General features: G+C 51.4%; 2 protein-coding genes across 13 annotated transcripts in view; one reads left to right on the top strand and one right to left on the bottom strand.

Moving 5' to 3' along the window:
- Window positions 1–4389, top strand: part of Cog4 (component of oligomeric golgi complex 4) — a 29726-nt gene extending 25337 nt beyond the window's left edge. For 5 of the 6 annotated variants that reach the window (XM_015496095.2, XM_015496096.2, XM_015496097.2 and 2 more), the window contains exons 14-19: window positions 1727–1843; window positions 2205–2297; window positions 2841–2924; window positions 3133–3234; window positions 3496–3624; window positions 3838–4389. In XM_015496095.2, coding sequence (XP_015351581.1) covers window positions 1727–1843; window positions 2205–2297; window positions 2841–2924; window positions 3133–3234; window positions 3496–3624; window positions 3838–3972 — 660 coding nt within the window. In that variant the 3' untranslated portion in view covers window positions 3973–4389. Of the gene's footprint in view, window positions 1–1726; window positions 1844–2204; window positions 2298–2840; window positions 2925–3073; window positions 3235–3495; window positions 3625–3837 lie in introns of all 6 variants that reach the window. The other variant, XR_007343612.1, reaches the window with a different exon arrangement.
- Window positions 4390–4671: 282 nt separating this feature from the next.
- Fcsk (fucose kinase) overlaps window positions 4672–13229 on the bottom strand; it is a 36028-nt gene continuing 27470 nt past the window's right edge. For all 7 annotated transcript variants that reach the window (XM_048792488.1, XM_015496094.2, XM_015496091.2 and 4 more), the window contains 14 exons: window positions 12832–12944; window positions 12186–12287; window positions 11904–12074; window positions 11410–11474; window positions 10642–11012; window positions 9800–10010; window positions 9481–9647; window positions 9173–9394; window positions 8521–8664; window positions 8243–8362; window positions 6457–6644; window positions 6276–6375; window positions 5527–5750; window positions 4672–5355 (listed from right to left, as the gene is read on the bottom strand). In XM_048792488.1, coding sequence (XP_048648445.1) covers window positions 5269–5355; window positions 5527–5750; window positions 6276–6375; window positions 6457–6644; window positions 8243–8362; window positions 8521–8664; window positions 9173–9394; window positions 9481–9647; window positions 9800–10010; window positions 10642–11012; window positions 11410–11474; window positions 11904–12074; window positions 12186–12287; window positions 12832–12944 — 2285 coding nt within the window. In that variant the 3' untranslated portion in view covers window positions 4672–5268. The remainder of the gene's footprint in view (window positions 5356–5526; window positions 5751–6275; window positions 6376–6456; window positions 6645–8242; window positions 8363–8520; window positions 8665–9172; window positions 9395–9480; window positions 9648–9799; window positions 10011–10641; window positions 11013–11409; window positions 11475–11903; window positions 12075–12185; window positions 12288–12831; window positions 12945–13229) is intronic.

The following is a 13229-nucleotide window of genomic DNA, read 5'->3' as shown; positions in this document are numbered from 1 at the left end:
TATTTTTTTTTTTTTTTTGAGACAGCGTCTCACTAAGATGCTGAGGCTGGCCTTCAGCTTGCAATCCTCCTGCCTCAGCCTCCCCAGCCACTGGGATTATAGGCTTACACCAAAGCACTCTGCATGGCTTCATCCTTGTCAATCTGTTGTATTTTTAAGTAAAATTTTAGGAAATGTTAGACATTCATAACTAAGCCAGTAGAATTAGCCAAATAAAAGGTGGGTAGCAAAAAAAAACGGAGAAATTCCCATAAATTAGACTTGCATTTCAAAGATACTCTTTCTCAGCCTCATCAGCAGCTCTTTGTGATAAGCAGATTCAGGGGGCTGATACCCATTTCCAGATGAGGTGAACAGGCTGAGTGTGGGAGCTGGGTCTGCTGCCCAATAAACCAGTTCATTTGCATCTCTCCACACTGCTTCTGCTGTATCCAAAACAGCACAGACTTTATAAGGACTACTACAAGAAATGTGGGCAGCTCCTGGCAACCCAAATTACCATGAGCTTCAGGCTGGACCCCTATGAAGTTCTCTACACCTGGGCTGTAGTGCAGTGATCAGGAACAAACACCCTGAAGCTGCAATTCCTGAGGTACAATCCCAGTTCCACAACCTACTGCTATGGCTTTAGTAAGTTATTAAATTCTCTGTGCCTTAGTTAAATCTGAGTAATGACTGTGATAATTTCCCTTTGACAGTCAGTCCTAAATATTGAAGAGGTAAAAAGTACAGCAATAATAGTGTCAGCCAGGTATGGTAACACATGGTAACCACTCAGGAGGCTGAGACAGGAGGATCAAAAGTTTGAGGCCAGCCTCAGCAACTTAGCAAGACCCTTGCTGGGGTTATAGCTTAATGGTAGAGCACTTGCCTAACACACACAAGGCACTGGGTTCAATCCTCAGCACTACATAAAAATAAATAAAATAAAGGTTTTATGTCTATCTATAAGTAAGAAATAATATTAAATAACAACAACAAAAACTGTCAAAAGAAAAAAGGGCTGGAAATGTCACTCAGGGGTAAAGGGTTCCAGTACCACAAAATGATAATGATGAGTATCTCCGTAGTGCTTACAATGCACCAGGCATTTTGTGTATTATCTCATATAATTCGCAAGCACCAAAGGAACAGGAATCTGTGTTCCTGTTTTATGGATAGGGAAATTAAATCTCAGAAACTTTAAATCATTTGCCCAAGGTCACTCAACAAATACATGGCTGATCCAGGACTTGAACCTCAAAATGTCTGGCTCTAAAGGTATAAAAAAATTTCTGGCATATTTTTTCTTCACCTCCCCTCTCCCTATATTACAGTAGGAAGTAGGAGCCAACTGAAGAGCCACAAGAATAGAATTCAGGTTTTTTGAAGGCCATAAGGACTCTTGCATAAGATAGGTCAAAGCTGCTCATAGAGAAGGCTGGAGGCAGGGGCAACTTGGGAGGCTGAGGCAGGAGGATCACAAGTTCAAGACAAGCCTCAGTAACTTAGTGAGACCCTGAGCAACTTGGTAAGACCCTGTCTCAGAATTTTAAAAAGGGATGGGGATATAGCTCAGAGGTAAAGTGTCCCCGAGTTAAATCCACAGTACCTGCCCTCCCCCAAAAAAGGGCTGGAGGAGAAGAAGAGATGGCTGGTGTCATATTGGCCTCCTCTGCACCTCCTCACCATTCCCATTCCCATGGCATAGGTGTGCTTAGTAGTCTAAAGCTGTGTTCTCTCCTAGAGTGACTGCACCAAGCTGTTCAGCCAGGGCATTGGAGGTGAGCAGGCCCAGGCCAAGTTTGACAGCTGCCTTTCTGACTTGGCTGCTGTATCAAACAAATTCCGAGACCTTTTGCAGGTAAGCCCCAGAATCTCCATGTGGTACCTCAGAAAGATACTCAAAGTAACCTGCTGGTTACTCTGACTTGCTGTTGGCCCTTAGTCACAGGTGCTGCTAAGAACTAGGCACTATAAAATCTCCTTTTGAGAGTTTACTAAAACAACTTCAGGACTTCATTCTGGACCTGAATCTGCACAGATCTGGAAAAGGAGCTTTTGTTTCTGGATCCTTTTATGAGCATGATCTCCATTCTGCTTTCCATAGGGTTTGTAGAGGGCCTCAGAGCTGCAAGAGTACCCTGCACTTGAGGGAGGGATAGAAAAAAACGGAAAGGGTGGGGTATGTGTGACTGATGTGTCTCTGCCCTGTCATTGCATAGGAAGGGCTGACGGAGCTCAACAGCACAGCAGTCAAACCACAGGTGCAGCCTTGGATCAACACCTTTCTCTCTGTCTCCCACAACATCGAGGAGGTCAGCCTGACCACTGCAGTCCACAAGCCCAGGCTTACCCTTCCCCCACCCCAGCAAGAGGACTGTGGAGCCATCTGATCACACTAGACCTTAGCGTACTGCTCAGCTGCCTCCCTCTCAAAGACTAGGTTCCTCCCGAGAAACAGCTTGTTGCTGCATCAGAGAAACATGTGAAGGGAATTTGCCTAGACCTATCTCTTTTTACTGAGGCTTTTTTTGCCCCACATCTTGTAGACTCAGGAATTTTTTTCCCTTAGCCTAGTGATCTCGCTCCTATAAAACATGAGCTGCAGGAGAAACATGCAGCCAGGTGCCTTGCCATAGTCTGTCATGGCTCCACAGCCCAGGGCTCTTTCGTGGCTAGAGGTGTGATGCAGCAGTTCTGCCAGCCTGGAAGACTAGCTGGTTCTGAACTGGAGGAGTCAGAGGCTACAGAGAGGAAGGGCCTCTTAAATTTTTTTTCATAGAGGGGTAAAGAAGGGGTGGGAGTAAGTGGTACTTCTTAGAGGCCCATGTTGACCCCCCCTTGCTTCATGACAATAGGAAGAATTCAATGACTATGAGGCCAATGACCCTTGGGTACAACAGTTCATCCTTAACCTGGAACAGCAAATGGCAGAGTTCAAGGTGAGTGGGGGCTTAGGGAACTACCCATCTCTGTCCACACCAGCAGCTTGTGTCTTATCACACCTGCTGCAAACTCTGAAAGCCCTTCTGAGCCCCAGCCTTGGAAATACTCCCCCATGGTCTTATGTAATTGTCCCCTTCTCCTGAAGACTCCAGTGAGAGACAGAGGGGCTAGGCAGGACTCCACTGATACCACGCCTCTGTGCAGGCCAGCCTGTCCCCAGTCATCTATGACAGCCTGACCGGCCTCATGACCAGCCTTGTTGCCGTCGAGTTGGAGAAAGTGGTGCTGAAATCCACCTTTAACCGGGTAAGGTCAAGGGAGCCCAGATTCACACCTCTTTCGTCTGAAGAAAACAAGTCATGCCTTCCCAAGACTTCAATGCTCTGCCACCTGCAGACCCTACATTTGTGGGCCCAATCCTGCCCTGTCTTCTAATGCCCTAGAGCAAATAAGCCACTTGGCACTGCCTGAGGCCCAGCTGGCCTTGTCTCTCAGTTCTGAGGGCAGTTGGAGACTAGTGCTGCTTGTCCCCACCTTAAACAGAACGTTGGCTTGTGTTCTCTTCAGCTGGGTGGTCTCCAGTTTGACAAGGAGCTGAGGTCACTCATTGCCTACCTTACCACCGTGACAACCTGGACCATAAGAGACAAGTTTGCCCGGCTCTCCCAGATGGCCACAATCCTCAATCTGGAGCGGGTATGTAGAGCTTCCTCAGCCTAGCCAGGAAGAGACTGGAAAGAGGCAAAAACAAAACTTTGGATCCCTGTCACTTTCTCATGTCTATCAGTAGCCCAACCCTGTGGGGTACCTTCCCCTTCCTAGGTACCCTGCTTTGCCCTTGGTGGAGCCCAGGGCCTTCCCTCAGGATAGTCCCCCACCTTGCTGAGTGGTTTCTCTTTTTAATCACAGGTGACTGAGATCCTAGATTACTGGGGTGCCAACTCTGGCCCACTGACATGGCGCCTCACCCCTGCTGAAGTGCGTCAGGTGCTGGCTCTGCGCATAGACTTCCGCAGTGAGGACATCAAAAGGTTGCGCCTATAGCTGCCAGAGTGAGCCCAACCAGCCCATCACCCTTCAAGGACTGGTTCCTCAGTAGCCATAGCCAAGGAGCAGTGCGAGGCTGGTTGGCTTTGGGGAGCTCCGACAGCTCAGGACCATTCAACTACGGACAACAGGAAAACAAGGCCTGGACTTACTCCATCCTTGGCCCTCAGACCTAGCTGGGTGGTGCTTTGGGAACAGCCTTCCCCCACCAAGAGAGATGGGAGGGCCAAGGCAGGCAGCATGTGACCCAGGCTAGCCTTTTGCATGGGTGGTCATTCTCTTACCCACAAACACTGTAGCGAACATGCTGCCCCTGCCAGCACCTTAGAGGACTTGGGTGCATCTGGGGACTTGGGAATTAGGTTTGACTAGAGGCTGTGATGTTTACAAATAAACATCCGAATAAAGACACTACTAAGATGCCACAGTGTGCTGGTTCCAGGCAGGGCAGGTCTGCCAGTTGTACTGAAATGTGAAGTTAAATGCCTAAGACCTCAGCCTCCTCCCACACTTAAGGCAGTACCCAGCCACCTCCAGGACCCACAAGTCCATAGGCGCCCTCATTCAATCCTATATTCTCACCCCCATCTTGGACCCTCACTTCCAGAAGCTGGATCACACCAGGGCCGTTTTCCTACAGTGCCAAGAGAAGTGGGAATTGCTCCCAGCAGGAACAAGAAAGCTTTCTGAGAACCATGAAGGGCAAAGTGAATTTATTCCAAGATGTCCTTCTTGAGAAGCCATTGCCCACAGGCACTGGGTCCTTTAGCACTGTCTGTAGTGTTTCTGGTTAAGGCCTGGGTGGGTAGAAAATTGCTGCAGGACCCCCATGGAGCCCCACCCTCAACCCACTCCCCCAGAAGAGCTGAGGAATGAGGGTTACGCATGTCTCCAACACTAAAACAGGCCACAGGAAATGACTCAAAGGGCCTCTCCAGGGTTGGCCTCACCAAAGGATTCCTTAGCCACCTGGTGTGGCTGGTTGTCATTCCCTTCCTCCAGGGTCCTAGTGGAGAAAAAGCCAAGGCCTACACTGGGATACAGAATTTGTAAAGGCCACATAGGACACAGCTTAGAACATTCCTGAGTTCAGATGGAGCAGAAGCCAAGCCTCAGCTACTGTCAGCCAGGATGTACAGTCTGTCCCTAAGCATTGCCTCACTTGCCCAAGTCTTGCTTCCTTTGGAAGCAGATTCAAAGAAATAAATGGGGCATAGCAGGCTGAGATCTCCCACAGGGGAAAGAGGAAAAGGAAAGACAGCTCCAGGTGTTGCCCAGCTTCATTGCAAAGCATCAGGAGGAGGCCTCATTCCTTAGAAGTTGCAGGCTCAAGCCCTGAGTATCCACTTCCACCAGGTGGACGCTGTAGTTGCCAAGGCCCTGGATAAGAGAGAAGGTACTTAGAGGGCTCTGAGCAACTCTCAGGCCTTCTAGAGGCTGGACTAAGGCAGCAGGACCAGGGGGACTTGTAGATGCAGCCCCTGGTGAGTTGGCAGGCTCCAGTGAGGTGTCTCACCCCCACCAGCTACCGACCCTGACACCTTGTTGTACCTCAGTCTTGGCCAACACAGCTTCCAAAGCCTCCTTCTGCCGTGGCTCCTTGGTCAACAGATAGAGAAAGCCCCCACCACCTGCCCCTGCCAGGCTCTGGCCATGTACATGGGGAGCCAGGACATCCATCATTCGCCGCACAGCCAGGGGCTCACAGCCTGGAGCCATGAGCTTCTTCTGTTCCCAGTATGAGGTCAGGTACTGTCCCAGTAGAGGCAGGCTTCCTGGAGTTGGGGCAAAGAAGGGAGTGGCATGCCTGGGCCAAGACACTCAACACCCACTGGTAGAGGAAATGCAGTGCAAAGAGGCACTATACCGGTGTCCCGATTATCCCACTGCTGCACTGGCAGGAAAGAGGAATAATAAAGCTCACTACACAGGGCTGAGGACTAATCCACACAAAGCAACTGACATGGTGCCCACCCAGCATAGTCAGTATTCAGAAAACACTGTAGCCACACACTTGGAGCCCTGCTTAGCTCTGACTTCCATGCAACAGGATGAGCCTCTTTCCTCATCTGCTTCCTGTTATGTGGGACTGAAGGGCCTTTCTCATGAGTCAAGTTTTGTCCACATGGTTCCTATCTTACGTGTGAGATCCTGGAGGGGACAGACGGAATGCTTCCATCCCCGGAGGCCTTCATACCTTGGGCCTATGCCAAACCTAGAAAGGCCCCTAGCCTCTAAGATCCATAGTGTCAAGGCTCCTGCTCTTCATGCCCCAACCTCCCTTAGAAGGAACACCTCACCTTGGCGGAAGGCTTCTGCGCACTCCTTGGTCTGCTGCACCAGACTGTGGGCGTTCTGTACCACAGCAGGCAGCCGGGCATACCAACTCCTCAGCACATCCTGCAGATGGAGCAGAAGAGGTGTGATGAAGACCCAGGCCCCGCTGTGCCACTGCCTCCCTCATCCTAGGCTTGGGCTCACCTGCAGTAGATTCCGTGCCAGGCGGGTTTTGCCAGTGTACACCAGGAGCAGGTGGTCATTGAGCTTCTGGACAAAGCCCTCAGGCACAGTTATCTCTTCGACCTCCACCTTCAGTGGCAGCTGGGCCCGGGAGTGCCCCATCTTGATGCCAGGCATTAGGCCACCCACCTGGTCCTGCCAGCCACCTCCTGCAATCGCAGGGCCCTATCATTGTTGGAGCCTAACTGGCCCAACTTCACTATTCCAGCACAAGCTCCTGACCCTGCATCCATGGCTGAGACCAATATGGGAAGACAGTTCCCCCAACTCCAGCTGGGACAGGTAAGCTATTCAGCTTCTGTCCCCAAACCTGGGAGCAGCCCAGTCCCAGCAAGGGAGAAGGCTGCAGTCCAGGGCCAAGTTTGGTATTCACAGGCCTCAGTTTGGAATTCGGGTAAACCATATCAAAGAACAACTGTAACTAACCCTCCCTTCCAGGGAAGTTACAGCCAGAAGAGAGGGGATAGTAATTCCCGTAGCTAATGGTCCCCTCTCATCTTGTCTTCTCAGTTTATGTTGGAAATAAGCTTTTCAGCATCTCTCATTTTTTTAATTTAACTTCAAAGATGAATACATCTTGCTTTAGTAATAAAAGTTATGAATTTCTTCCCTTTGAAGCTATATAAGAGTGACAAAGTTGGGCAAAGTAGCACATGCCTATAGTCCCAACTACTTAGGCTAAGGCAGGAAGATCAACATCATTTATTTAAAAATAAATAAAAGTAACTGAGCACAGTGATGCACACCTGTAATCATAGCAGCTTGGGAAGCTAAAGCAGGAGGATTACAAAATCAAGGCCAGCCTCACGAACTTAGAAAGACCCTGTGAGATTCTCAAAATAAAAAATAAAAAGGGCTGGGGATGAAGCTCAGTGATAAAGTGCCCCTGGGTGTAATTCCCAGTACCAAAAATAAACAAACAAAAGTGGCCACATGCCATGGCACACACCTGTAATCCCAGCAACTCAGGAGGCTGAGGTGAAAGGATCACAAGTTCAAGGCCAGCTTCAGCAATTTAGTGAGGCCCAAATCAACCTAGCAAGACCCTGTCTCAAAGTAAAAAATTTAAAAAGGACTAGGGATGTAGCTCAGTGGTAAAGTGCCCCTGGGTTCAATCCCCGGTACCAACAAAAAATTTTAAAATACTGACAGAACTTGAGTTGCTTCTGAGACAGGCTTTTGATAACTGAGAAAGGGCCTGAAAGGATTTAAAGTACAGGATGCAAATGGTAAGAGGCAACTGGAACTTTCTAGCTAAAACACAGTGATAGGATACAACTCAAAATGTTAAAAACCCCTTGAAATGTGCCCCTCTCCTTCAGAGCACTTAGTGCGGTTTAACATGATACACTCATTAAAGTGGTTATTGATTAATGTCCATCTTCTTTATACACTATGACTTTTAAAAGCAAGGACCATGTTTTTCCTCATTTGATCCCCAGTAGATTCTCAATAAACAGCTGTCAGTTGACCAAATGAAGAACTTGAATAGCACATCCCGAAGGAAACTGAAAAGAACTCTCTATCTAACCCTTTTCACTAATGACTACCTATTATGGGCTATGAGTCATTTCAATGAAAGCAGAGGGCTGGCTGCAGAGGAAGAGGAGTATGGCTGCCATAATCCAGCATCTGTGGCAGTTTTATTCCAGAGCCATGCTGGAGACCAGGCCTGGGTGAACAGAACAGCCTAGGATCTGGAATTAGACAAGTCCCTGACCGCTCTATTGATGCATGATTCTCATACCTGTGGTGAGCACCTGCTCCAGGTGTAGAACTGCATGTATCAGGGCCTCCATGCCCACCACCCGGCCTGCAGCCCGTTGCAAGGCAGCCAAGGCAGCACCTGCCAGGATGCTGCTGGTACCTGCAGGGCACAAAGGAAGGCACTAGGCATGAACCACCTCTGCCGGGCCAATCCTGCCCCACTCTTTGGCTGTGCAGAGGTTAGGGAGGTGGGTTTGCAAGCCAAGCTAGAGAGCTGTGATAGGGCAGGTGGGCAGCAGGGAGCCAGGGCCCACTCACCAAGGCCAGAACCATGGGGCAGCTCAGACCAGGTGTGCAGCTCAAAGCCACCCCCAAAGGTATGCAGCAGTTGTTCACGCAGTGGGCGCTCAGAGTGGACGTGCACAATCCCCGCACAGATAAAGGCTGCCTTCAGGAGGGCCCCTGTAGAGGAATAGGCACAAAGTAAATAATTTGGTTTCTTGTGACACAAATCAGACATCCCACCAAACCTTGCAACTTCCCAGTCTGGGATAGGGTTCATCTGGTGGAACAAAAGTCCAGCAGCAGCACAGGCCCCATCCTCAAGCCACAATAGGGCCTCTAACATGGGCAAAAGTGTCATCTCTATTTCTTTTTTTTTTTTTTTTTCCCAGTTGCAAATGGACACAATACCTTTATTTTATTTGTTTATTTTTATGTGGTGCTGAGGATGGAACCCAGAGCCTCACGCATGCTAGGCAAGTGCTCTACCGCTGAGCCACAACCACAGCCCCTCATTCTATTTCTTGTGCCTATATGTGCCTAGGCAGAGTGACTTCCTTTCCTTTGGGGGCTCTTCAACCATACTGGCTAGGTCCCAGGAGCCTGCAGTCCTATCTGGAGAGAGCTCCAGGTTCTGCCCCGACCCTGGCTGGCTGCATATGCCATCCCCATCCACAGATGTCCTGACCTGGGGCATGGGGCTGGCAGTAATCCTTCAGGTCGTCCAGGCTCCGGCACACTATCTTCACAGCCATCTGATCCTGCCGAGGCCCCACGGCCAGCCACAACTCAGGTTCTAGGATGCGACGTGCCCTGGCCCCAATAGGCCGGCGGCCATCTACTCGCACAGCCAGGCCCAGCACTGCCCCACCATGCTCATAGGCAAGCGGTGGTGTGTCACTCCAGCCCCCTGTAGAAGTTTGACAAGCTGGTCATGGAGCCTGACAGCCTGGCCCTGTGTGATTACTGTCACCCCTAACCCCAAAAGGAGCTCACCAGAGAAATCCACACGGGCTGGACACTCAGCTATCACCCACTGCCCAAGTGCTGGCAGCTCCACTGGCTCCATGGAGACAAAGTGCTGGGCTGTCATCACAGCCTGGCGGATCAGGATCTGCCCAGCCCCCTCATAGTGGCGGGCAGCTCGCACCAATAAGGCTGGCCTGCCCAGAGGGAAGGAAGATAGCAACATGGCACCTCAAGCTGGGGGCAGTTACCTGGATGACCCACCTGTCTCTGGGCTTCCACCATCAAGAGCTATTTCCCTGGATGGCCAGGAGCTTCTCAAAGGGTTGTGACTTTCATTAGTACCCACCTGCTCAGCCATTTGTCCCTCTCCTGGGCAAGTGCCTCCACACCCGCTGCCAGGTCTCCGCACTCCAGGTATGAGAAGGGCCGCATCCATTCAGGATTCGCAGCTGGCCCACTCCGTAAGCCTCCCTGACCCTCTGCCATGCAGCTCAGTACATCCGCCACACAGGCCAGAGCACGTGCTACCACACCAGGATCTCCTGCCCTCGCTGCAACTGGGGGTTAGGAGTTAGGGATGACAGGGAAGGAACTTATCTCCAACACCCTTTGCTCCCAAAGACTACTCAATAGTCCCCAAACACTCTGGATCCCTCACCCCTGCCTATGAATGTACCCTATTCTCTGCCCGGCAAAAAGTTCTCATCTTGACAGCTCCAGCCCAAATGTGCTTCTTCACTCTGACCCAGGACACCCACAGCAGTTAAGAGCTCAGGTTCAGCAGTCAAACCACCCAGGTTCAAGCTCAATCTCCCCAGCAACTAGCTGTGTGGGAGAGTGACTTAAACAGAGACCATTAATGTTTCACAGTTCCAGTGCTTTGTGGAAGTATGAATGAGGCACTACCTCCAAAGTAAAGGCTCTAAGCCCCCAGAAAATATGTCTGGGGCCTCAGACATACACCCTGGCACCCAGCATAGAACATGCAAGTTTGCTCATGTTTCTAGGACCCAGAGACTGAGCAACCAGGCCATAACCCTGACCAAACTCCGCACTGACAGAGATGAAGTTTCCCAAAAAGCTAAGTAAACTCCATTGGGTGTCTTCACTGCTGTGGAGTCACATGGCTCCTAGTCATGGTAATTGGCGCATAGGGCATGCAGGACCAGCGACCCTGGGCTGACTCACCCTGGTCCAGTGTGGCCAGCAGTAGCCCAGAACAGCCCTCGTGGACAGCAGCCCGGATTAACGGGCACAGGCTGAGGTCCTGCCGGGTCTCCAGCACATGCTGTGCCTTATGCAGAGCCTGGCGGAAGAACAGGTCCCGGCGGGAGACCAGTGTGGCTGCCCGGTCCAGGTGCGGCTGCAACTGCTCCCAGGACAGGCGCCAAGAGGCTCGCCAGGCCCTCAGGGCTTCACCCCCATCCTCTGGGGGATCCAGCATCCATAGCATGTCCCAGGGCCCCAGAGCCCTCAAAGGATGGAGCACAGGAAAAAGGCGGGCACTGAGAAGACAACGCTCTGCAGGGGGTGTGTCTGGGTCCCACAGGTCCCAATCTCTGAGGTGGGGAGAATCACATTAGTAAGAGGGAAGCCAAGGGTGCCTCCTCCCGAAACCCTGACCTGCCTGCCAATTCATGGGGACAGTATAAACTCCCAGGGGCAGCACAGAGGACAGTTCAGAAAGCAAGACCATGCTCCACAGGTCACTGAACAAAAATCTAAAAGTCGGAGCATACCCAGGGATTTGGAGTTGCCCAGAGGGAAAAGTACTGACAAGGATCCAGCTGCCCCAAACTACTCCACGCCTGGAGGGATGGTAAGGGGAATGGTAAGGGGGATGGCAAGGGGAATGGTAAGGGGGATGGGGCTACTGTAGGGCAAAGAAAGGAATAAGCCACAAAGAGGCCACCCTAGTTGCCTGGGCCCACAGAGCATGCCAAGGCATCAGCTTACCGAATGCCTGTCTTCTTGAAGAATTCATTCCAGGACATGTTGAGATATGTGCCTTCCCCCTGTCTCTGGGGAAAGAGGAGGAAGCAGTCAAGGCTGTGGGGGCCCCAGAAAAGGATTAGGGATTCTAGGCCAGAGGGCAGACAGCTGCTCCAGCAAGGACTAGAAGAGATGTGGGCACACACCCAAGCAAATTCTGAAAAGACCTCGATATCTGCTTGGGTGCCTAGAATTTGAAGCAAAATCTGGGGTTCCATGTCGGATCTTTCACAGCTGACTCTGTCTCTCTGAATCTAAGTCTCCAGCCTGCAAAATGGGGGGGAAAAATCACCCAACCCACTCACAAGGCAGACAAGCAAGAGGCAAAGGCCTGTTGAGACCTCCTGGCCATAAGCACCCACAGGCTACCGCTAAGGCCAAGCCTCAGAGGGCCCAGGGTGGGCTGGGGCCCTCAAAGCCTGAAGATGGGGGTGAGGAGATATAAGGCAAATACCTACTTCCCAGCTGTCCAGGCGGCCAATCAGGGTGAAGGCACAGCCTAGGGAGCCAGGGAGCCGCACATGGTGTCCCTGCAGGACAAGGTCATGCAGCTCCAGGCCATGCAGTGCCTTGGACTGTGCTACATCCAAGCCACTCACAAAGCAGCCAGCACCAATGTGAATGGGTCCCTGGTGGGGAAAAGGAGAGGCATCCTGGGTAGATAAGCACACAGGCAAGCCCCCAACATGTAGGACACTGGCCACTCTCAACCCGCCCCTACCCATGCTTGCAGGCCTCACCCGCAAGTGGCAGTGCTGCAAGACACTCCCAGGCCCCAAGTGAATGGCACCCTCCAGCAGGCAGCTGACCACAGAGCTCCTGGCCCCCAGGAGCTGTAGTTCCTGTGAAGCCAAGAGAGAGGTCTTAAGATTGAGGACCCAGGGCTGGCCTGACCCTCCCCAACAACAAAGCATCTGGGTATTGAACACAAGGCCCACTGTTCCCATGTCCTTTGGCCAGCCAGACCCCTCTCTGGACCTGCCCTGGCCCCAGCCTGAGGCCTTTCCCATCTCACCTACCCAACATCCTCCAACCCCAAGGCCACCTCTGAATTAGCCTGCCCCTTTCCTGAGCATCATGGCACTAACCTAGGTCCATATCTTCATATGTACCTCTCTCCCCAAGCAGACCCCACAGAAAGGTTGTCATTAGTTTCTCAATCAGGCAAACCATAATGTAAAATCCTGACTTGGTCACTTAGCAGTTCTGTGGCCTTGGGTAAGTTACTCAGCCTCTCTGAGTCTCCCATGCCTCACAAATAATAGAGATGAAAACACCTACACTCCAAAGTAATTTGTTCAAGGGGTATTGGTCCCTCCCTGAAGCCCACATCCCACGCGACCCCAGGCACCCAGCAGGTACCTCTAAGGAGTAGGTAGGTCTCACCTCCACCTGGGAGTGAATGATCTGGGGCCCAGAGACCCCAGGCAGTGTGAATATGTGCAGGAATTCACTGGCTGAGGTGGTCATGTAGCTATAACTGCCGTCAGGGATATACACTGTAAAGACAAAAGTATGACCCCAACCCCATGCCTGCTGCGGGTCAGGAGCCAGACTGGGTCTCCTGCCAGCAGAGACACCTTCATCAGACACCTCTCCCACCTCCCTCTACATATGCTGCAGCTCTGGCAGGGCAGCTGTGGTGATGAGCCCATTGGGCTAAGGGGAACTTGAAGTCCAGAGGTTCCACAACCTGCCCAAAGCCCCACAGCTAACAAGTGGACACAGCAGGATTGCAGTCCAAGAAAGAAGAAAAGCAAAGATGGGAGAAGAGGTATTTCAGG

Source organism: Marmota marmota, unplaced genomic scaffold (genome assembly GCF_001458135.2).
Source record: "Marmota marmota marmota unplaced genomic scaffold, marMar, whole genome shotgun sequence".
Classification (NCBI taxonomy): Eukaryota; Metazoa; Chordata; class Mammalia; order Rodentia; family Sciuridae; genus Marmota; species Marmota marmota.
This window is presented reverse-complemented; position numbering and strand designations above follow the sequence as displayed.